The sequence below is a fragment of the Hirundo rustica genome, chromosome 21 (genome assembly GCF_015227805.2).
Source record: "Hirundo rustica isolate bHirRus1 chromosome 21, bHirRus1.pri.v3, whole genome shotgun sequence".
NCBI classification, from domain to species: domain Eukaryota; kingdom Metazoa; phylum Chordata; class Aves; order Passeriformes; family Hirundinidae; genus Hirundo; species Hirundo rustica.
Genome location: NC_053470.1, coordinates 4,149,557 through 4,172,356, shown reverse-complemented (window position 1 = coordinate 4,172,356; position 22,800 = coordinate 4,149,557). Strand labels below are relative to the sequence as shown.

Below are 22,800 nucleotides of genomic sequence, written 5' to 3'. Positions count from 1 at the left end.
TTGTTTCAGCTCCGCTGTTTCGGCTCTCCTGTCCCGCTGTTTCGGCTCTCCTGTCCCGCTGTTTCGGCTCTCCCGTCCCGTTGTTCCAGCTCTCCTGTCCCGCTGTTCCAGCTCCCCTGTCCCGTTGTTTCAGCTCCGCTGTTTCCGCTCTCCTGTCCCGCTGTTCCAGCTCCCCTGTCCCGTTGTTCCAGCTCCCCTGTCCCGCTGTTCCAGCTCCCCTGTCCCGCTGTTTCCGCTCCCCAGTCCCGCTGTTCCAGCCCCGCCGTGCCGGTGAGCCCCGGTTCCGCGGGGCCACGTGCGGGGGTACCGGGAGAGGTGGCGGCGCATGCGCAGTCCCGCCGCCTTTGGCGCAGCGCTGCGCGCGGAAGGATAACCCCGGGGTCGGAGCGCGCCGATTCCAGCGGGTCCCTCCGCCCGCCGTGTGGCAGCGCCGCCCGGCGCCGCCCGGACTCTTTTCCGCGGAGATAGTTCCGGCCGCGGCCATTCGGTACCGCCGCCGCCGCCATTTCGGGAGCGCCGCCTCAGCGCGCCGCGACCGCGGGCAGCTCGGCCCGTCCCGGCCCGAGCGCATCTTCTGCCGTCGCCGCCACAGCCTCCCCGACCCCCGTCCCGATGGCGACCTCCGTGGGGAACGTGGCGGACAGCACAGGTACCGTGCGCTGCGGCGCCCCCGGGGACGGGCTGGCCGGGGACAGCGGGGGCCGGGCCGTGCCCTCGCCCCCGGGGCCGCTCCCCGCTCGCCGGGCCAGCGCCTCGAGGAAGTTTCCAGACGCGGCAGGGCTGGGGGTGCCCCCGCCGCCTTTGTGGGGATCTGTGCGCCCCGGGCCCCAGCGCCGTCCTGGGTTCGCTCCGGTGGGCGCTGCCCGTGGGCAGCTCCCGGGCCGCTGCCGGGGAGGCGCGGGGAGGTGTGAGTGCGGCGGGCTCGCTGCTATATTTATCAGACTATCAGGTGACTGCGTTAGAGGGCGAAGTAGGGTAAAAGCCTGACCCAAAATGTGTGTTGGTTTGCCCGGAATCGCTCGCTGCACTTAGGCAAGGACTTGTTTTTTTCCAGGAGCCTGCTCGAATGGAAGGTATCCCTACCCATGGCGGTGGAATTGGAACGAGATATTTAAGGTCCCTTCCGACCCAAACCGTTCAATAATTCTGTGGCATAGCCGAGCGCTAAAGCGCTTTTCTGAACGGTAACATAGCGTGTTGTATAAAGGAAAGATCCTGCCCTAAATTTAGTTCGCAGATCCAGAACTTGAGGAATGGAGGGAGAAATCTGATTCTCTCTGTAGAGCAAGGGAAAGAAGTGTTACGCTTACTGAAAGGATGAAAGGACAACACAGCTTTATCCCCTAGATTTTGGGAGTTTCTGTAACCTGGGGCAGGAAGAGCTGAAATGATGCCTGGGAAAAGTAGAAGGAAAAGGAGGATTTTTGGAGAAAGAGATGGGGTAGCAGTGCGGAGATAGGGGTCTAAAGAGGAACGGTATTGATACAGGGAAGTGCTGCAGTACGGTATTTCGTACCTTCTCAGCTAGAACTGTGTGTGTGGTCAGCGAGGCTGCAGCATCCTCTTGTAGCCTGCATCCCTGGGGTAAAGAGAGCCACGTGCACGCTGGGAGAGATCCCTGTGCTATCCAGCACCTCCCAGCTGGAGGTAACAACTGCTGTCTGGAACTAGCTTGTGTCTGCAAGGTTGAGCATTAGTGTATTGCAAGTGTTTAGGATGATATTTGTGGGGGGAGCTGACCTTGGGCGCCTTTCTGATGGTTCTGTGCGGCTTTTTGTTTTACTTGTATTGTCTAAAAGCCTCAGGGAAGGTCATTGTCACGGTACTGTACTAGACTTTTCCAAGGTCGTAGTCGAAGCATGCAGCACAAGTTAGCCTAGGTACGGAAATTAGTTCATGCAAGACTTGGTAAGGGATTTTCCCGGCTGTGATTCCTCACTGCAATTATTTTCTTCACAAATTGATCGAGTATCCATTCATAGGCTGTCTTACGGATATTTTGCACTGCACAACTTCCAGACAACTTTGTATTAAAAGTTTCACTCATTCTGATGTGGCTGTCCACTTCGTGATTTTCACTGAGCTTCTTCAGAATAGTTTATAAAATAAATGCTTGGAGGTAGATGACTGGCAATTTTACACTGAGTTTGCCTTATCTCTGAGACAAAGGGTGGGTTGTTTTGTAAACAGAGACATTTGATAAATGAAAGAAAATATCGGTGTTTCTTCTTTTGTTGCTTTTGTTACTAGTTCTCGTTCCCAGGTGTTAAATGGGCACTGCCTGCATTCTTGCCCTGGAAGTTGCAACTTCAGTGTGACTTCTTGCTTTAAGTAGGCAAAATGTAGCATTTAGATTGTGATTGAAAGCTTCTTTCCCTGCAGTCTTAAGCCTTGAAGTGTAAGCTTTTGGGTTGTTTTGTTTTGGGGTGCTTCTTGGGTTTATTCACTTTGAAATTTACTAGAACGATTGAAATGTGTTTGAAGAGGAAATTGAGTTCATGAGACCCGCTCTTCCTCTGTCTGGTTTCTCTGTAGCATCAGCGGAACTTGAAAATATGCTGACTGCCAGAAGGGCAGAACCTGTTAACAGCACAGGGGCCGAGTGAGGAGCAGCCTGCTGGTGCTCCAGTATTACTGTCAGCACCATTTATAAGTGGTGTGGCTTTCAGCCACAGTTCAACGTTCTCCTGTTGAATAAAGGTTGTACCTTTTTGTCTTTGCCTGCAGGTTTAACCAGATCCTGAAGTCCACTTTGCCCTCAGTCAGGGTTTGAAAAGCAGGAATCTAATCTGGATGAAGGTGGTTGGTTACTCATTTGTCAGTTACCTGAAAATGAGTGACAGTGGTAGTTCAAATTCACTGTGGAACAGTTTGTAGCACTGAGAGACACAGTATACTATCTGGAAAAACTACTATATCATAGAGGACTTGCAGTCTTACATTAAAGTCTTATATTAAAACCTACTGGTGCTAAACCCCCAAATTTGAAAGTAATTTAAATAAATTGCATCAATCCCAATTTTGTAAAATAAACACTAGGTAGTAAATCTGTGCCTAATCTCTTCATGATTATTTGGGCTGTCTTTAAAGTTCTCACAAAGCATGAGAGTCTCTGGACTTTTTATACTGCCTCACTACAAAAATGTAGGTTCAGCTACTGAGGTGCTTTCTTGCATTAGGCAAGGTTTACCTGTTTAATTTAGATTCCAGATTTTAAAACTGTAGGATGAGGTAGGAAGTGTTTAATGAATGGAATTAAGGGGCTGCAGAGTGCAGGAGGAAAAATGAGACACTTGTGGTAATCAGACCTTTTAATAGTAAGAGTTGTTGGTATAAAGGTAGAATTGGAAGGCCAGCACTTCTTTCTAGGATGAATGGTTGTGGGTTTTTTCCAAGCTGCACTTTTCTTATTGCTTCGTAAGAAATTTTGCTTGCTTTTCTCACTTCCGGTTGTTTTGTTTAAAACAGGTGGTGTTTCATTTAAGTATTTCAGCTGGCTTTTAAATACTAAAACTCTTTTGTCACTCCTGTTTCAGCTGAGCCTCCAGGAGCAGTAACTCCTTTCCTGTACCCTGTGTGTTTAATGGTTCCTCCTGTAGGCCGGTTGCATAATCATGGAAGTGTGTGTTTGTCTCTCATCAGATATTGTTGTTCCAAGACCTTTTTTCCTTTTTTTTTTTTCTGTGAAGGGATTTTGACTCCTCAGAGAAAATGTAGGAGTATGCGGGTTTCAAGGAATGTTACCCATTGTGCTTTTTTTTGCCCCCTTTTTATTTTTTTAAGAGCTTTCACTGCTTGCACAGAGGAACTTTGTTATGTTCAAGTCCTTTATTAAAGTCTTTGTCTTCTGTCCTTCATTTCCCTATTAAATTGTTAGAACTTTTTTTTTTTAACATAGCAAGCATAGGATTTGCAGTTGTGGGGGAGAGTGAGGAGAGTCATTGTTCTGTTAGCAGCACTTCCACTGTTAGGAACCAAAATATCATATCATGACAGGAGTCTCTTTCACAATAATGGGAAATGATTGATTTACAAATATTCACAGTCGTTACAGTCTGCATTTTTGCTAATGTTAGCTGATGGAGTCAAGGACTGGTACAGATAAATCTTATATTCCCAACTGTCACCTGCTGTAGTGCTTCATATAATTTCAAACATTTTCATCCATTAGTCGTGTACATTTTTTTTTTTCATTGTTTTGTTCTGGTTTTGTTTTCTTCCCATCATCTAACTTTTTGTTTTCCCCCTTTAAATGTTTTGGTGATTCTCCAGAACCAACGAAACGTATGCTTTCCTTCCAAGGGTTAGCGGAGTTGGCTCATCGTGAGTATCAGGCAGGAGACTTTGAAGCAGCAGAGAGACACTGCATGCAGCTCTGGAGGCAGGAGCCTGATAACACTGGTGTGCTTTTGTTACTGTCGTCCATTCACTTCCAGTGTCGCCGACTGGACAGGTAGGCTTCTTCCCTCTGGGGTAAGAGAAATGCAAATTGGACTCGTCAGCTTTACAGCCGACAGGAGGCCTTGCCATTGTTGTAGTGTTATTTTAGTATTGTACCTATTAATGTTGGAACGTCAGCCATGTTGGTGTGTACTGGCAGGATTTATATGTGTAATGTTCGTTCAACCTGCAGTCTAAGGGTTTGTGGTTTGGGGGGTTTTTTCTTCAAGTTGTAAGACTGTTTCCTGCCCAACAACATGTTTATTTAAAGGAGTTTTTAGTGATCTGAAAGTTGTTTCTATGTTCTTTCTGCTTGCCTGTTCTTGATGTTGCTTTCTGTGCCTCTAGCACTTTGCGCTTCACTTGTTCTAGCTGTAAATTCGTGTTTGCTGATGAAGGAAGTAGGAACTTTAGACTTAAATTTGTTTTATATAGTCTTCTGATTGAAGTTGTAGTAGTTCAGATATGGGAAAATGAGTGAGGATAAAACAGAATTTTACATGTAAGTCATGTCCTGCTTCTTGAAAAGAATATCAAGTGGAACATTGCTTAAAGCATACAGATCTTGGAAGAGGTATTCCTGTAGTGTTTTTTCTAAGTGTATTGAGCTCAGGTTTGGTGAGGCAACTTGAACCCTTCTGACTGTAAATGAGAGCTGTCTTTGTTCAGTACAACCTAAAATGGGAACCAGGGTGATCAGAGTTTAAAGTGGGTGCATAAAGATACAGGACAGCTCTGTAAGTCCCGGTTTGTCGGCTGTATGTTTGGCTCACCTAAGCATGAATGTTCACTTGAGTAACCAGATAAACAAACAAACGCTGAATGTCCAAGGTGGGTTTGTTTGGGATTCTTTTGTTTGTTTTTGGGTTGTGGTTTCTTATTTGCTAACTTGTCTGTTTTCTCCAGGTCTGCTCACTTCAGCACTTTGGCAATCAAACAGAATCCACTGTTGGCCGAAGCCTATTCAAATCTCGGCAATGTGTACAAGGAGCGTGGACAGCTGCAGGAAGCAATCGAGCATTACAGACATGCACTGCGCCTCAAACCAGATTTCATTGATGGATATATTAATTTGGCTGCTGCACTCGTAGCTGCAGGTGATATGGAGGGAGCAGTACAGGCATATGTGTCTGCCCTTCAGTACAATCCTGTAAGAAATGCTTTATTTTATAAAAGTCCATTCTTCATTACTGCCTTAGGAACAAAAGTAGCAGCTTTCAAAGAATGAACAATAGATAAGCCTCCCAACCTGTATAGCATAAACTTAACAAAGCTCTTAATACTATTTTTAAGGATCTTTGAGAGGCTTCTGTCACAGAAAGTTATATATTGCAGTAAGGGCTGGTGGTTGTTTGCTTTTCTGTATATGTAACGTGCTTACTTCATAAAAGAAAAGCAAGGTATGGTTTGTCTTTTCTGAAGGCAGAAGCTTCAGTGAATGGCCCCATATTTAGCTTTGTGTGCTTTAAGGTAGTACTACAGTGGTAGAATTGATGCTTAGACATGAATGTGAGATCTTGGAAAATCACCAGGTATTACTTTATCATGAAGTCAGAATTTCATGGTGATGACCATTGCCTTGGTAAGATTTCTGCTGTAGACCGGGTTAGATTTCCATTGTGGGCTGGTTTACAGGAGCATCAGTTTAGGTTTTATAGGCTGCAACTGACTGTCTGTAAGTGGCTCCTATAACACTGATTGATGTGGTGCTTGGATTTTTGGCTGTAGCTGTTTCAGATTGACATTTTTAGTGAACAGACTGCTGTCCTCTGTTTATTTTGCATCATACTCATTAAATTTATATAGTATTGCTCAGTGTGATAAAGATATTTGCTTGCTCTTTGGTCAGACATTTTGATAAAAAGTACTGCAAGTGCAGCATTGGTCCCCTGTGCATAAATACTTTTTCTGTAGGAAAAGCAAACCCAGTCCAACAAGAGCCCAGAACCTTATTTCTCTGTGTTCTTAAGCCAGCGTGAATTTGTCTAACTTAATATGCCAAGTGGTGTGACTAGTGGATGCATTGGTTAGAATAATGTGAGAGGGTGGGTTTTTTTGCAGGAGTTGAGTTTTGTTTAGGCTAGTAAATCCTTTCATTGGTGTTGACAAAATGTCTACATTCTCTGTGGTCTTTACTGCTGGATAATGCCGTTGCAGACTGTGCATTCATTTCAAACAAATGAAAGAACAATGGAAATGGATGGATTAGTGGGCAAAACAGGGCGAAAAACCTCTTTAGGGATACAGGCAACAAAATCACTTTATATATCTATTTAAAAGCCATAATAGCAATGGTGTATCTTAAGAGTACAAGTTTGGAGTTGTGGTTTGGGAAAAAAAAAATAAATGGGGCTTGAAATGTTTACATGTGGCAAAAGGACTTAGCTGCTGGAGGAGCATTTGTTTTTAATTATTTATTTCTGTATAATAGGAATTGTATGAAGTACTGCTTCTTTTTAATTCTTTACAGTTGTACTCTTACAGTGCTAAATTTGCTCAGATTATCTGTTTGTAATCTCAGGTCAAGAAAAATAATTTACATTTGTGATGTATCTGTTAAGAATCCAAACTAAGCTTTAGAGGACTGGTTTGTTCCTCGCAATTTCTCTGTGAAGACCTGTGGGGAATCTGAAGTCCTGAAGCTGATGGTGTGATGTTGATTTTTCAGGACTTGTACTGTGTTCGTAGTGACCTGGGGAACCTGCTCAAAGCCCTGGGTCGCTTGGAAGAAGCCAAGGTAGGTGTTGGGTAGAATACATGTAAACATCAGTGTTTTGAAAACTTGAACTTTGCACCAAGTCTTCAAATCTGCGTTGATCTACAGACAGTCCGAGAAACTCCTGAAAACTGAAGGCACTGAAACACCCCAGAGTAGTTGCAGGGCAAGATATGGCATGTCCATGTTTAAAAAGCTGGTTTAAGTCAAGAAATGGAAAGTTACCAAGCCTTGCTGCTGAACTAGACTATCTGATACCATTCTGAAGTATTGGGCAGGGGCTCCATCATGCTTTCATCTGGAAATAAGTAACAGTCCTTCAGATCTGAGGCTTGCCTGCTGGTGCCAAGCAGAGAGCCTGTGGTTAGCTCGAGATCCCTGTACGATGCAGGTGCTATTGAAAAGGCCGCTCTTCTAAAGTCCTTTGTGGCTTGTAAGTGGAGAAGAAACTTATCCGAATGTTACCTTGTAATATTGGCTTTTAAAGACTTTTTATTCTTTTAACTTTTCCCTTCCCTTGATAGTGGAAGAAAGGCTAGTAAATAATAGCTGCAGTATGCGACACACACCACCCCCCCACCCCCATCCCCCAATATCTTTTCTTCATGTCTTCCCTCTCCCCTCCCCCAAAATAAAGAAATCGGAAGGACAAAGCTGGTTTGTTTGGTAAATGAACTGATCAAAAGAAAACTTGCTGTAGTGGAAAGGTGGCTTCTAGCAGTCGTGCGTTTCCGAAACTGAGAATTCGAACACCAAGATGAGTTTAAAATTTCTTGGCACCTTAAAATTTGGATTGCAGAAAGAAATTGTCTTGTTACAAGCCACCTTACGCGTCCGCGCTGCAGGGGTGAGGAGTGTGGAGAAGTCAGAACCACTCTGGGCTCCACGGCTGTCGCTCCAAGCCCCACGCGCATGCTCAGAAGTGGAGTGTATGAAGAGCGTAGCTGTCTGTTTGGCTGCAGCACCATTTGGGGAGGGTGGGGATCTTTGTGGGGTAACGGGGACTGCAGGCTCCAAATTCGATATTGCTTTGTTTCTCGTAACGACCTGGATGCGTGTACCACCCTAGGGCAGCCTGATTGATTTGGTCGGATCCAGGTTGAAAACATGGCGTAGCAGCGTTAAGAGTTGAACGGTCTTTGAGACACTTGGTTCTCAGCCCACCAAGCGGACAGCTAACATGAATTGCACTTCACTGCAGCTTTAGTGTGACTGGTATAGGCCAAGACACTGCGCCTGCCTTAGGTTGCTGACTTCTTTGTTTCAGAGCTCTGGAGACACCTAGTTTGAAAGTGTTATTCCGTTTTGTGAGAACTTAATAAACGAGGAAAAACATCTCGAGTAAATTGCAATGTGTTTCTTTGGTTATCAGTCCATTTGAAAGATCAAGCCAGCAGATTCCTTACAGTTTGAACTAAAATTTAATTTCTTTGTAGATGTTTCAGAGCCTTTCTTCCAAAAAAAAAAAAAAAAAGTCCCTGCTGTATGCAATTGCCCGATTAACCCTCTCCCTTCTGCATGTCTCCCTTGTTACAGACAGATTATCCTCATTCCCATGTGTTAAGACATATCCAAAAAAATGCAATTGCTTTGTTGAACTCTTACTAATGATCTTGTTTTATTTTCTCTCTTGTTTTTGGTTTTTCACCACTGATATTGTATTTAGAAGGTTTCAGGTGGGTGAAACCTCCTATTCCATGCGTAAGGTGCCTCGCTGAAGGGAGCTCGAGGCCCGGATCTAGGGCAGACACACACCTCCTCCTCCTCTTCCAGCAAGGAACGCACCGAAAAGTCACATGATGAGAAATATGGTAACGGGTTTGTAACTGCCACAGCAAAACCATTTGCCTCCATGCCTGAATCTTCTGTCTTGTGGCTTCAGAAACAGCTTAAAATATTTAATTACAAGCAAGTAATGTAAGAATATTTTATACTATTAGCCACAAATTCTTTCAAAGAAATAAAGTAAAAGTAAATTAAAATATTTTTTTAAAGAAATAATTGGAGATTAGTTAATAGTAAAAGCTTCTAACTCTTCCGGTTGTTCATTTTTTTCCTTTTTTCTTCTTTGTTTGGATTGCAGCGTTCTGCTCTTCTGATGATGCGCTGTGATCCTGCAGTAGCGCAAAGGCTGCGCAGCGGTAACGCGCATTGCGTGCGATTAAAGCCCCCGTGAACGGTTGACTCGATGATTAATCTCTGATCGGGCGACTGCCCGAGCTCCAGGCTGAAGCCTTTTGGATAAGAATTGGGTTGGAACGCATTTTACCGACTCCAGACATCAAATTTAACGTGCCAGTTTTGTGTGGGCCTGTCTGGTAGATTAATGATTCTGGTTGGCTGTTCACTGCACCTTGGGGCAATCACTAGAGCCAAGCAGTTCGCAGCGATAGCGTGGCGCCGTGCTGGGTAGGATGCGCAGCGATTTCTTGCGCTTGCATTACAGGGACCTAAACCTTCATGCAATCCTGTCATTTGAGGTTTTCAGGCTGCAGGAGAGGTTGAATTGTATTTGAAGAGAGCGGGAAACAAGATACGGATGGGGTGTGTCGTCTCATTTGATAAGCACACTTAAAACTGAGGAGTGGCTTTATCTTTTTCAGTAGTTTTGGTTTTTTTCTTTTTTTCTTTTTTTTTTTTTTAAGTAACTCCTATCTGACGTAGAATATTTGAAAATTTTGTTTCAGAGTGAAGTTATTTTTTGATTTTTTTTAACGCGCTTGAGGGCGGCAGATATTTCTGGCCAACTACTTGAATTATTTCGAAGGTGATTTCTGTGGCGATCTGGTGTCTGAAGGAGCGTTAATCTGTTACCAGCATAACTGAAAAATGGTGGGCTTGCACCTGGGTTTTGGTTTGCGCTGGCGCAGGATCAACAACAGTTTGCAGCGCATTAGTTTTGGCGCAAGCTAGCCTATACTGCAGGGTCACTTTTGGCTGGTTAGAGAACGCATACTAACAATTATTTTTTCTCATTTTTTTCTTTTTACAAATATTCCCCTTCCCTTGTATCTCTCTTCTTTAACTATTCCAAGGCCTGTTACTTAAAAGCAATTGAGACTCAACCAAACTTTGCAGTGGCTTGGAGTAATCTTGGCTGTGTTTTCAATGCCCAAGGAGAAATTTGGCTTGCAATTCATCACTTTGAAAAGGTAACTACCTAAGGGGGTCAGCTTCAGTGCTAGATTTGAATGTACATGCAGTTTGTGTGCTTGCAGGTGATAAATATTTTGATAATGGAGAATTTTGCATGATCCTGTTAGTTAACGGCTCCTGTTAATAGTTTTTTTTTAAACTTGCTGATGTTTCAAACTCCCTGTATGCTACTAGAGAGAGACACTTACAGCTCCCCTAGGACTTCACACGTCACATATGGGAAAATTAATTGAATTGTTCTTCAGCCCTTTCCCAGACTAAATTTTTTAAAAATCTGATTTGGTGATAGCGTTTTGCATGCTTTGTGTGTGAGGGAAAGAATCAGCTTGGTGCTTGGTGCTGAGAACAGTTTGAAGTGACACATTAATTCCTCTTCTCCAGGGTTATTCTTCACTACTGTTCAGACTTCTCTAGATTAGTGTCATCAAGTAGTTGTCTGATACCTTCCAATTGGTGTCTAATTGGCATTGTAATTAATTTTGTCCTCATCTCTAAAGTTTCTAGAGTGCCCTAAAGCTGAATTTAAGATGTGGCAACAGTTTCTCCCTGAAATTAATGGCTTTAAATTTACAGAAAAAAGTCTAGCTGCTTAAGACTTATTTTTTTCTTTTGATGTGCGTCTAGTTAGTGATAGATGAAGTATTTTAATTCGGAATTAATAATTCCCATGAGACTGTAAGATTGGGGCTTGTCAAATACTCATGTGTAGCTTTGTACTGCAACTTCTGTAACTTCATCAGTTTAAGTGGTTTTTTGCATTTCATTAGTTTTGAAGGGAGCAAAGATGTTTTATTTAAATGGCTGCTGAATTTTCCCTGCACACATGATATATTTGCTGTTTCCTTGTTCTTGTGAACAGCTTGTTTTCTGCACTGGTAACGCTTTAAAATTGTGTCCTACTTTGCAGTGGATAAAGGATACAAATAAGGTTTCTTAGGGTTTCCTTTCTAAAAACAAGCTAAAGACAACATAGTATCAGTAGACAGGAGCATTAATTATGATCAGCCCAATGTAAAATAAAGTCTTTAAACTTTATGCTGCAGTAGTTGCAACTCAGTAGGTAAGCAGACAAATAAATTTGAAGGTAGTACATGCTACATTAATTTCTACTGATAAATAACTTTGCTCTGTGAATGGTTTGTATGTTTTCCTTCCTTACTGGATTATGATAAAGTCTTAAAAGCTTACAGATTATATTTATCAAATTTTTAAGAAACAGCAAACAGCTCAGTTTCATAGAAAACATGTTTCTGTTTAATGCTCAAAACTTTTACTTCAAAAATATTTTCAGGCTGTAACACTTGACCCAAATTTTTTGGATGCTTATATCAATCTGGGAAATGTTCTGAAGGAGGCAAGGATATTTGACAGGTAAGCAGATCAATACTGTTGCTCTCTGTGGCTTGCAGGCTGTATCAGGATACAGATTATTGTTTCTTCTGTGAAGTGTCTGTGAACAGGTAGCAGAGCCTTCAGCTGTAAGCTTAGCAAGCAGATGGCTTTGAAGTGCAGACAGACCAGGCTACTGGTCTATTTAAATAAAAATAAAAAATTCACTGAAATGTATTCTTTCTTGTTTCTTTCTTGCACTTAATGCATTGTCGAAAACGAGAGTTTCTGATGAAAATAGATTTGAAATTACGGCTGGGGAGGGTAAAAATAAGATGCATGAGAAAGACCTTCTGAATTTTTGAATTCTCTGTTCTCATTATGTGATTCAGAACATAATTTGCAAGTGTGTCTCTTCTAGAATTTCCCATGTGTGTGAGACAAACGCAGAATGCTGGAATTCAGCTAAACATGTGATTGAATATTCTGTATTCGTGACATCTGCCTAGTGTTATTGCCTTGGGTTGCAATAGCATTGCTGTGTTGTTTTGAACTCACCTGTTCTGAGGCCTCTAATCTGATACATGAACCTTTTGTTTCTGGGAAAAGATCCAGGGTGTGTTGTTTATATGCAATGTACCATATTGCATCTGTTAATTGGGTTTTAATTTCTGATAGCTGTGGTTTGTGGCCCCAAATTTAATAAAAGCTTGCAGGGAGCAGGTTATTTATCTGCACTGCACACAGTCTAATTGATTTAACCATGAATTAGTGGGCCAAACAGGGGCATGTTTTTCCACAATTTCAGATTTTACATCACCTTTTAAGCATTTACTTAATGTATATTGTTATGGTTTTCCTAGAAATGGAATTTGAATACATCAGCCATTTATACAGTGCTATAGGAGCATATAATTAAAGATTTCACTTTCGAACAAAGTGATTTAAGTCTAAGTAAATAATAGTAGGTTAGTGGAGAGACTAAAGGTGTAATGTAATACTGTTTATCTTAATAAAATTTAATTATAAAATGGCAAAAAAAAAAGTAGCTGAAAGCTTTGCTTGTTTTCCAGTAGACCTAACGTTGTGCACCCTACACTGTACCAAGGTAAATAATTCCTGCTCTCTGGAGGATTGTTTACCTTCTATTCTTTTTTCTCCCCCATTATTTTGTTACAGAGCTGTGGCAGCTTATCTGCGAGCCTTGAGTTTGAGCCCAAATCACGCAGTTGTGCACGGCAACCTTGCCTGTGTGTACTATGAGCAGGGCCTGATAGACCTGGCCATAGACACCTACAGGAGGGCAATTGAGCTCCAGCCCCACTTCCCTGACGCCTACTGCAACTTGGCCAACGCCTTGAAGGAGAAAGGCAGTGTAAGGAGCATTTCTTTCTTCTTAAAATGACAGTGAATGCTTTTTTTAACAGACACCAGTCATTACCAGTTTGTTAAGTTGTTGGGCAAGTTAAGATGGATGTTAACCTCACTCAAAAGGAGGAACACTTCAGGAAATCTCCATCTTGAACCTCTAGAAGTGATTGTATAATGACTTCTCATAAACAGTGCTTTTACAATAAATGTTACTGTATGAACAGTGCCCCTTTCTTTTGAAGGTGGTAGAGGCAGAAGAATGCTACAACACAGCCCTTCGACTTTGTCCCACCCACGCAGATTCTCTCAACAATCTGGCAAACATCAAGAGGGAGCAGGGCAATATTGAGGAAGCTGTCCGTCTTTATCGGAAGGCTCTTGAGGTACACTTGAGTGTGAGGGAGAGGTGGGTGGTTCAAGCTGGGAATGTGTAATGGGACATAAGTCTAAAAACCAGTAAGGAAATGCAGGAATAACTGCAGAGATATTTTTGCTGTGCTCTGCTTGAGATGTTTGAGACAGAGTCAACTTCTTTTTCTTCCAGGTGTTTCCAGAGTTTGCTGCAGCGCATTCAAACTTAGCAAGTGTTCTACAACAGCAGGGAAAGTTACAGGAAGCTCTGATGCATTACAAAGAGGCTATTAGGTAAATGGATACTCCCTGTAAGAGTCCCAGCCTTTCCTGATGGGAAAGTGCCTAGATTTGTACAGAAGATGAGTTAGTTGTGTGTTGTAATTTCCATAGCTGCTCTTCAAATGGAGAAGTCTGGGTATGAGCATGTTTTCTCGTTGGAGGAGGAGCTTTTCTTGTTCGTGACATATTGTCTTTATTTTTCAGAATCAGCCCCACGTTTGCAGATGCTTATTCTAATATGGGAAACACTTTGAAGGAGATGCAGGACGTTCAGGGAGCTCTGCAGTGCTACACCCGTGCCATTCAGATAAACCCAGCTTTTGCTGATGCCCACAGCAACCTGGCCTCGATTCACAAGGTAGCACATGCGAATGATTCACTCTTAGAAGTGTGGTGGGGCACTGTGAGTAGCTACCCTGAGGATATTTTTACCTGCTGACTCATTTCTGTGTCTTCACAGGATTCAGGGAATATACCAGAAGCCATTGCCTCCTACCGTACTGCTCTGAAACTGAAACCTGATTTCCCAGATGCCTATTGCAACTTGGCCCACTGTTTGCAGGTGAGGAGGATGAGGCTTTGATTGTAATTCTTAGGATTCCTCTACAGGAGATTACTAATTTAAATGTAATGAGACTTAAGTCTTAAATGAGGAGATAAGATTATACAGTAATTACAGAAGTTCTCACTTCCATTTTTGGAAGAAACATTAATCTTAACCTGTGAAATAACTGACAGAGGCCAAAGGAAGCTGTTGCCCTAATCTTTGTTTTTCCTTTTTTATAGATTGTCTGTGACTGGACAGACTATGATGAAAGAATGAAGAAGCTGGTTAGCATTGTAGCTGATCAGCTGGAGAAAAACAGACTGCCTTCTGTACACCCACATCACAGCATGCTGTATCCCCTTTCTCACAGTTTTAGGAAGGCAATTGCTGAGAGACACGGAAATCTCTGTTTGGACAAGGTAGGAAGTTCTATACAGGCCAGTTGATTGAAGTTCTTTGGGGCTTTTCCTGTTCCTACTCAAAATCTAATACTCAGATTTGTCAGTATTAGCCCTTGTAAGCTCTCTGAGTCACTGACATATGAAGAGATGGGATGTAATGTTCATGGCTGTTAGTGCTTGTGAGTTTTGAGACAGACTACTTGTCCAGGTTGCCATTTATAAATTAACATGTGCTGTCAGCTGGTGGCAGGGTCTGGTTAACTAATGAAAAATAACACTTTGTCAAAGTGGCTTGTCTGAGCAGCCTGGTAATCCTGTCAGAGGTAGTGGCTAAGAGCTGATGCCTGGGCAAAATGGAGAGCAAAGAACAGAACAAGTGCTGTGGTTCTTCACAGCAATCCTGTTCTGGTCACAAATGCCTTGTGGTTTGACAACTTCCTGAGGATTGTGGTGTGGTATCAGCATATTTAATAATCATGGGTGGAACACTGAAGCTGTTAGAAAAGCAGAAATGCAGTAGCAGTGTCTGTATTTGTCTGAGAGCAGAGACATCTTGTGACACAGTGTGTGGGCACTGCACTCGGCTCCAGTGGAATACGTAGAACACGGGTTTGGAACAGCAGATGCTCGTGACTGCTTGCTTGAATGTGGGATAAGGTTAATTCTGCAAACTCCTAGAGCAGGTTTTGTCCCTTTGTTTCAATTTTAGTTCCTGAGTTTGTAAACACCTGCGTGTTTTCTTGGCAGATCAATGTTCTTCACAAACCACCATATGAGCATCCCAAGGACTTGAAGGCCAGTGAAGGTCGACTTCGTATTGGCTATGTGAGCTCTGATTTTGGAAACCATCCAACCTCACACCTCATGCAGTCAATTCCAGGCATGCATAACCCAGACAAATTTGAGGTAAAAATATAAATGGCATGCTTAGGCTTTAAATATGGCTAAAAGTGGCACTTTTTTTTCCCTCTTGCAAGCAATTAAATGAGGAAAGAGCAAAAAAATTTTTTTTTTTAATATGGGTTTGAAGAGTTCTTCAGCCCAAGTCATTCTCCTTTACCAATATGAAGTGCTGTTTTCAGATACACTTGCAGTTTTGTACTTGGTAGAACCAGTCACTGTTAAAAAGCTCCCCCGAGGCTTAGCTTGTCTATTCAGTCTGATTCATAGTTATGATTCTCACTAATTACAAAGTCAGAGGTGACTTGAAGGCATTCTAAGAGGTTTAATTCTTACGCAGATCTGTCTGTTGAAGTTACTTTGCCTTGCACTGATGAGAACATTGGATATGTGTCTGTGCAGGATGCAGTGCCATACACTGGCACCAGAAGTAGGCCTGGTTCAAAAAATGGCCCAGTGCCTCTTCTTTTACTTCTTTCTCAACTGGTAAATGCAATGTAAATAAAAATGATTTGTGTGAAACTAGATGTAATTTAAAATCGCTATATAGCACAGTTATTTTATGGACAAGCTGTCATAGATACTCAATTTTTGGTGCCTCGTATTTTAGGTATTCTGTTACGCCCTGAGTCCTGATGATGGGACAAACTTCCGTGTAAAAGTGATGGCTGAAGCAAATCATTTCATTGACTTATCTCAGGTGAGCTTGTTTTACACATTGACCTTTTAGCAAACCTAAATTTTTCTGAATGAAGAAAGAGATAAATCTGTAGTTTGAGATCCTTAGTTGCAATGATTTCTTGGATTAGGCTGATGTTAGTCTTGAGAATTTTGGAATTTGTAAATGTATCGGTGTTACGCCCTACCTGGGATGTGGTGATTATATTGTGACCTCTGGTTATTAAAAAGTAACATCATCAATATTTAATAACTCTCACGTTAGATCTCAAGATAAGTCATAATTAAATGTTGTGGAGAAGTCAAGATGTCACAACTGCAAATACATTTAGGCCTGCCTTAGGTTCAGTGTGAAAACTGACCAGGATTTCAGTATACACAGAAGTCAAGGCAAAACCCTGCAGAGTAGTTAACTGGCTTGTTCTTGATCTTCATTTTCATCTTCTGTACTGCCTTAGTTTGTGAATGTGTCACTTGCCCTATGTAAGCTTTAATTACTAATTAGCCTTAGAGGAGAGGGTGTCCTGGTTTGTATAACCTCAGTTTCTAGCCTTAAACTTCTGTTTTACTGCTGCTCAGCTTTACTGCTTGTCGAGAATTTACGCTTCTGTAAAACCAGGAATAACAAGATTTAAGTCTCACTTAAATTAAATTATGCAGTTGGCATCTATCCATTGTTACACTGATGACTAAACACATTTATTACTGGAAGACTGAAAACAAAAAACACATGTATTTATGTATGTATTTATTTATTTATTCTTAGATACCATGTAACGGAAAAGCAGCAGACCGCATCCATCAGGACGGGATTCACATTCTCATTAATATGAATGGCTACACCAAAGGAGCCCGAAATGAATTGTTTGCCCTGAGACCAGCACCTATTCAGGTAATTAAGTTACAGAACTCTTAGAAAGCCAGAATCAGTGTCAAAGGAGTATCTTTGAGGTGTTCACTGTCTTGGTTTTGGAGTTAGGGGTTGATCTTCAGTTGGTAAAGCAGAAGAAGGAACTTGAACCTGTATGTGGCAAATGTGACTTAAAATTCATTGATTTTCAACTGCCTTTATTTTTGCAACGCACATGGAAATGAAGCCTTGCTTGCTTTTTTTTTTTAGGCAATGTGGCTAGGGTATCCTGGGACCAGTGGGGCATTGTTCATGGATTATATCATCACAGACAAAGAAACTTCACCAGTTGAGGTGGCTGAGCAGTATTCAGAGAAATTAGCTTACATGCCAAACACTTTCTTTATCGGAGACCACGCCAACATGTTCCCCCATCTGAAGGTATGTTGGAAGACAGGGCAAGAAAAGTATGTGTTTTCCAAAGGTGCCTTTATGAAATGTCATTTAGTATAATATTGGTAAGGGATCTTGTAACTTCTTGACATATTTTTCTTTTTTTTTTTTTTGACAGAAAAAAGCAGTCATTGATTTCAAGTCCAATGGTCATATTTATGATAACAGGATTGTTCTGAATGGCATTGACTTGAAGGCATTCCTTGACAGCCTTCCTGATGTCAAGACTGTTAAGGTGAGAGCTGCTCGTGTCTGTGTACAGTCCTGGGGGCTGAAGGTAGCACTCCCTCTGATCGCTGTGTGATTTGTCTCAGATGAAGTGTCCTGACAGTTGTGACAACACCGATGGCAATGCTGCCCTCAGCATGCCAGTGATCCCCATGAACACCATAGCAGAGGCTGTCATTGAGATGATAAATCGTGGGCAAATCCAGATTACTATCAATGGCTTCAACATCAGTAATGGACTAGCAACTACTCAGGTGAGCACTTCAGGACACTGTTCTCTTGGTGTTTATGCTATAGTTGTATGTTTTAACATAACAACAAAGAGAAACCTCCAAGCAAATGTGTTTTCTGTCATGTTGCTTCGTTTAGTTGTCATACTGAAGGAAGCTCATTATAAGCCACAGATGTACTGGAAGATGATCTTCCCCCCCAAAGATAGAGGAATTGTATCTAGAGGTATCTAAAGTCCAAAGAAATTAATTCTTGTTGCATAAAGAAGACACTTGCTTGTACTGAATTTGAAGGCAAGATTTCCTTATTGCCTGCAGCCTGCTGAGATTTGTGACTTGTTACTCAGTGTCAGTTTTGGGTTTTGGTTAGAAAAAAAGTGTAATAGAATAGAGGCAGAGTTATTCCACTGTATTTCAACAACCTTTACTCATCTCCATCTTTCAGAATTGTGCACTATATTACCACCTCTCAGTGCTTAACAGTTCATGGGATTTTAGTGACAGCTACTGGTGGTGTTTAACTCTTCTTCCACTGCAGAACAGATTTTCCCTTTTAGAAAAGCCATATTCTGACATTGGCATCACTCATTATCTTGGGAATTTTATTCAATTTACAGTCCCTTGGGAGCCTCTTTTACATCATTTTGATACCTTTAGTTACCACTGCTCTGTTCATTATCTCATACCTTGCCTTATTTTTGAGTTCTTCTTCACAACTAAGACTTTCCTTTGAGTTGGTAATAGTTTGATCAGTAAGGCTATTAGCAATTTTTTGTGAAGTTATCATGGACAATTCTTGTCTTAACACTTCACCACTGAGATGAAACACTCTAAGCTCTGTCTGTGCACTTCTAAAACAGAATTTCTGTCTTTCAGTTACACTAATATAGCACTTCTTTTTGCTGAGAGCATAGGGCATAGGTCAACAAGAACAAGAACTGAGCATTGTGTTTTTTGAGGTCTCAGTGACCTGAAAAAGTAGCATATTTACAAATTTCTGCTGAGCTGTTGTGCATCTAAGAGCCAGTGACAGTGAGTCATTGTCATTCACATCAAGTTGTGTCATCAGTGGCTGTCTGCAGTGCCACTGTCTGAATTTTAAATACATACGTATGTAAAAATACGTATATGTAAGGAGGAAGGCTCTAAGTAGCTGTGTTGCTCTCTCTATGTGGTTTTGATCCCATCATTGCATGTCATTATTAAAAATCCTACTTCCATTTTACTAATCCTCAAGACTCTTGCATGGTAACTTGATTATTCCGACTTCATCCTCTGCTGCTTTTTATTAGCATATTCGTATTCTTTGTGAAAGGCTATAAGATCAATTTTTTTAAAAGTTTGTCATTAACTCTTCTAATTTTTAGCATTTTCATTATTTTCCTTTATCAACTGCTTCCTTACAGTCTTATCAGTTAAATATGAGTCTGCATCTGTTGATTATCTGTTCTGTGCTTAACTGTGTTCTATCTTTTAAAAAAAGAAAAGAAGAAAAAACGCACAAAAAAATCCACCCCCAAAATAAACCACAAAAATCCAAACAAAACAACCCCCGCCTTTGCTTTCTAAATACCTCTTTATTCTGTCTTTCAGTTTTAATTTGATTTTTGGTCTCAAGGAAATTACATGACCTTAAGGAGGATAGGATTCCATGTGTAATGCCTCTTTATATGATTCTTCTTTCCAATTATTCCAGTTACTTGGAATTTCGGGGAGAATTAGGAAGGGCATGAAAATGCCCAGTGTTTTTTGCCTTGGTGGTTGCAACATTGTGGCATCCACAAGCGTGTACACATACCAGTTAAATTCTTGCCTTGGGTAAGTAGCCGATTTTGTTTTGTATCATAAAACCAAAGATATGCTTACAGTAATTCGTTATGCTAACAAATGTGTGTCAGGACAATTCCACAGGGCATAGTCTTGTTTCCTGCAGTTTCAGTGTTTCAATAGCTTTTTTCTTTTCCCTTTTAGATAAACAACAAGGCAGCAACTGGTGAAGAAGTTCCACGGACTATAATTGTTACTACCCGTTCCCAGTACGGCTTACCAGAGGATGCTGTTGTGTACTGTAACTTCAATCAGCTCTATAAGATTGATCCTTCCACCTTGCAGATGTGGGCTAATGTGAGTATCTGTGTCCAGCAGGAAATCTAAGGTCAGACTTCTGGCAAAGCTGTTCAGGTTAGGGGAAACTTCCTGCAAGTTAAGTTTTAGCTTCTCTCTGGAAAACATTGACCTTGAGCCATTTAAATCCTTACAGTGCTCGTGTTGCAGGGCTTAGTGTTAGCAGAATATAGAGGGTTTTAGATGTATTTCAAATGATATCCGTGTATCTGTCCGGTGAAAAATCATGTTTGAGACAGCTTAAGTATGCTGGTTCTCTGTTGTGAAATAATTTTGTATTTCCTTAGTCTCTGTACTGAATGATGATGCCTTGCACTTCATTTTAGTACATGGCAATTTCTTGTTCAGAAGAGTAAATGTTCCTCTCAGAACTTTTCCTATCTTTTCTTCTTACTTTTCTTACAGATCCTAAAAAGAGTTCCCAACAGCGTGCTGTGGCTGCTACGTTTCCCAGCTGTAGGAGAGCCCAATATCCAGCAGTATGCGCAAAACTTGGGTCTTGCCCAAAACAGAATCATCTTTTCACCTGTTGCCCCCAAAGAAGAGCACGTGAGGAGAGGGCAGTTGGCTGATGTTTGTCTGGACACTCCCCTTTGCAATGGGCACACGACTGGCATGGATGTGCTCTGGGCTGGGACTCCAATGGTCACTATGCCAGGTAATGCAGCAGGGAACCTACACTGAATGCAGGGGTTGCAATATTAGTAATTTTGTAGTAATTAGTAATTTTGTAGTAACAGCAAACGCATCAAACTTGGCCTTTTGTAGAGGCAGAAGGAAAGTAACTCGTAATGTGTGATAAATTACTTGATAAACTCCTTCCTGGTTGTTTTTGTTGGTTTTGATTTGCCTTTTATTTTATTTTCTTTTCTTCAGGGGAGACTCTTGCCTCACGAGTTGCTGCCTCACAGCTCACTTGCCTGGGTTGTCTTGAGCTCATTGCAAAAAGCAGACAGGAGTATGAGGATATTGCTGTGAAACTGGGAACTGACCTGGAATAGTAAGCAAACTTGGACTCTGTAATGTGGGAACATCAAGAATGTAGAGTACTGTGTTTGGGCACAGTGCTGAGGCATCAGTAGTTTTAATCCTGCAGTGATTTTATATGTAAAATAAAATAGAGAGCTGGGCTGTGCTCTTCTAGAGGTGTCCTGTGTCGCAGTTAATTCAGCTTCTGCTTTTATGGTAATTTTACAGCACTCCCAGTTGAGTAACAATTCCAAAGAAACTGCTGATGTGCAAAAGTGCAATCCAGTTCACATTTTGTTCTTTCTAAACTGAAGGTTAAGCAGTTTGTCACTTCCAATTAAAATCCTGCTGTGAAGTGTTGCTGCACTACAGTAATGCAGCAAGTAGATGTTGCAGCTCTTCTGGTTTGAAGTGGTCGTGCTGGTGTGTGTCAGAAATGAGAGGAGACAGAACAGGAATTTGGTGGAGGCGGGGGAGCAGGTGTTTTTGAAACAGTTGTACAGACAGTTCTGGGTTAGCTGAAAACAGCAGGTTTCAAAGGTAAACAGCATCATGCAGTGTTTGGAACGTCTCATGACTGCTGTGCCTCTCTTTTGTAGCCTGAAAAAAATCCGTGGCAAAGTCTGGAAGCAGAGAATATCCAGCCCTTTGTTCAACACGAAGCAGTACACGATGGACCTGGAGCGGCTGTACCTCCAGATGTGGGATCACTACTCTGCGGGCAACAAACCGGACCACATGATCAAACCCGTGGAGGCCAGCGAGTCTGCATGAGGGGGGACTGGCTGTGCCCACCAGGAGCTCTCCAGGAACTGAGCCTCTCCAACACCTGTGCAGAGATGATGAGCTTAAAACTGTGCATTTCTACTTAATCTGCCTGGTACTCTGTGGCTGAAGTAATACATGATGGTGATTAAAGCACAGCCAGACTTATTTCTTGCATGATAGGGAAAGACTCGATAGAGCCTGGGATCCTTTTATTCCACGAGGAATTTGGATGGGATTGAGCCGTGTACACGTGAGCCTGTGTGTGTGAGTGACAAAGTGGTTCCTGGGGGAAATTTGAACTGCCCAACCAGTTTATGATATCATGGATTGATTTAATCTTCCTACGAACCTCTCTCCTTTTATGTGGTTTGGGAATTGGAGCGTTTTAACAATTGATTTTGGGTACTCCTGTTGGTATATGTGTGGTTCTCCCATGACAAGATTTCCAGCTAGCGAGTTTCTCCCTGTGTTAATTTCTAAACTGCGTGGACTGAAAGGGCGTATGTGCTGGTGTAGTCTTTTTTTATAGGTTTTATAAACCACTTGAGCCTATATCAGCCTTTTAATGTTTGACCTCTGTTTTGGAGCTCTCTGTAATGTGTTGGTTAAGATAAGGACTTTCGTTCGTTTTGTTTTGTTTTGTTTTTTAAGCTTCTCCAATAACTCAGCTAATTGGCTTCATGATGGCAGCTCCTATTCTGTTTAAAAAACCAAATTTGATTTGAAAAATAATCCTCCCCACAAGTGTTTGAGGTAAACACAAACTGGTGCCAAATACAGATCTTTCAGGAATGATTGTTAATTATGTATAGGGGGTGCAGTCCTAGGTACTGTAGCAAAGACTTTAAAAAAAAAAAAAAAAATAAAGCTTTGGTTTGCCAGTTTGACTGATTTGACCGCTGTTTCACGTTTTCTGCTGCCGTCAGAAAGAAAACCTTACTCCGTGTAGGGTTTGGTGTAGTTATTTGGGCAGAAATGGGCATTTCGGGGTTGGACTGAGCGGAATT

General features: G+C 41.8%; 1 protein-coding gene across 3 annotated transcripts; it reads left to right on the top strand.

Moving 5' to 3' along the window:
• The first annotated feature begins 457 nt into the window (after positions 1 to 457).
• On the top strand, positions 458 to 22,680 carry OGT (O-linked N-acetylglucosamine (GlcNAc) transferase). 3 transcript variants are annotated; one of them, XM_040083850.1, is made up of 22 exons: positions 458 to 649; positions 4,303 to 4,453; positions 5,347 to 5,590; positions 7,109 to 7,177; positions 10,192 to 10,308; positions 11,604 to 11,683; positions 12,821 to 13,016; positions 13,255 to 13,395; positions 13,557 to 13,657; positions 13,850 to 14,003; positions 14,106 to 14,207; positions 14,432 to 14,611; positions 15,341 to 15,499; positions 16,104 to 16,193; positions 16,938 to 17,063; positions 17,292 to 17,462; positions 17,593 to 17,709; positions 17,789 to 17,956; positions 19,904 to 20,056; positions 20,462 to 20,714; positions 20,933 to 21,056; positions 21,625 to 22,680. In XM_040083850.1, the coding sequence occupies exons 1-22, from the start codon at positions 613 to 615 to the stop codon at positions 21,797 to 21,799; spliced, it is 3,108 nt and encodes a 1,035-aa protein (XP_039939784.1). In that variant the 5' UTR covers positions 458 to 612; the 3' UTR covers positions 21,800 to 22,680. The 3 variants fall into 3 exon arrangements, with proteins under 3 accessions (XP_039939784.1, XP_039939783.1, XP_039939786.1); XM_040083849.2 differs by having other exon boundaries at positions 499 to 649; positions 4,273 to 4,453; XM_040083852.2 differs by lacking the exons at positions 20,462 to 20,714; positions 20,933 to 21,056; positions 21,625 to 22,680 and adding an exon at positions 19,629 to 19,750 and having other exon boundaries at positions 499 to 649; positions 4,273 to 4,453; positions 19,904 to 20,042.
• The last annotated feature ends 120 nt before the right edge of the window (positions 22,681 to 22,800 follow it).

What these genes read in the sequence shown, in the direction of transcription:
- OGT (XM_040083849.2), top strand. Translation starts at nt 613, where the DNA reads ATGGCGACCTCCGTGGGGAACGTGGCGGACAGCACAG. An exon ending in CTGATGTCAAGACTGTTAAG is followed by an intron (nt 17,710 to 17,788) that starts GTGAGAGCTGCT and finishes GATTTGTCTCAG; the next exon opens with ATGAAGTGTCCTGACAGTTG. An exon ending in TCCAATGGTCACTATGCCAG is followed by an intron (nt 20,715 to 20,932) that starts GTAATGCAGCAG and finishes TCTTTTCTTCAG; the next exon opens with GGGAGACTCTTGCCTCACGA.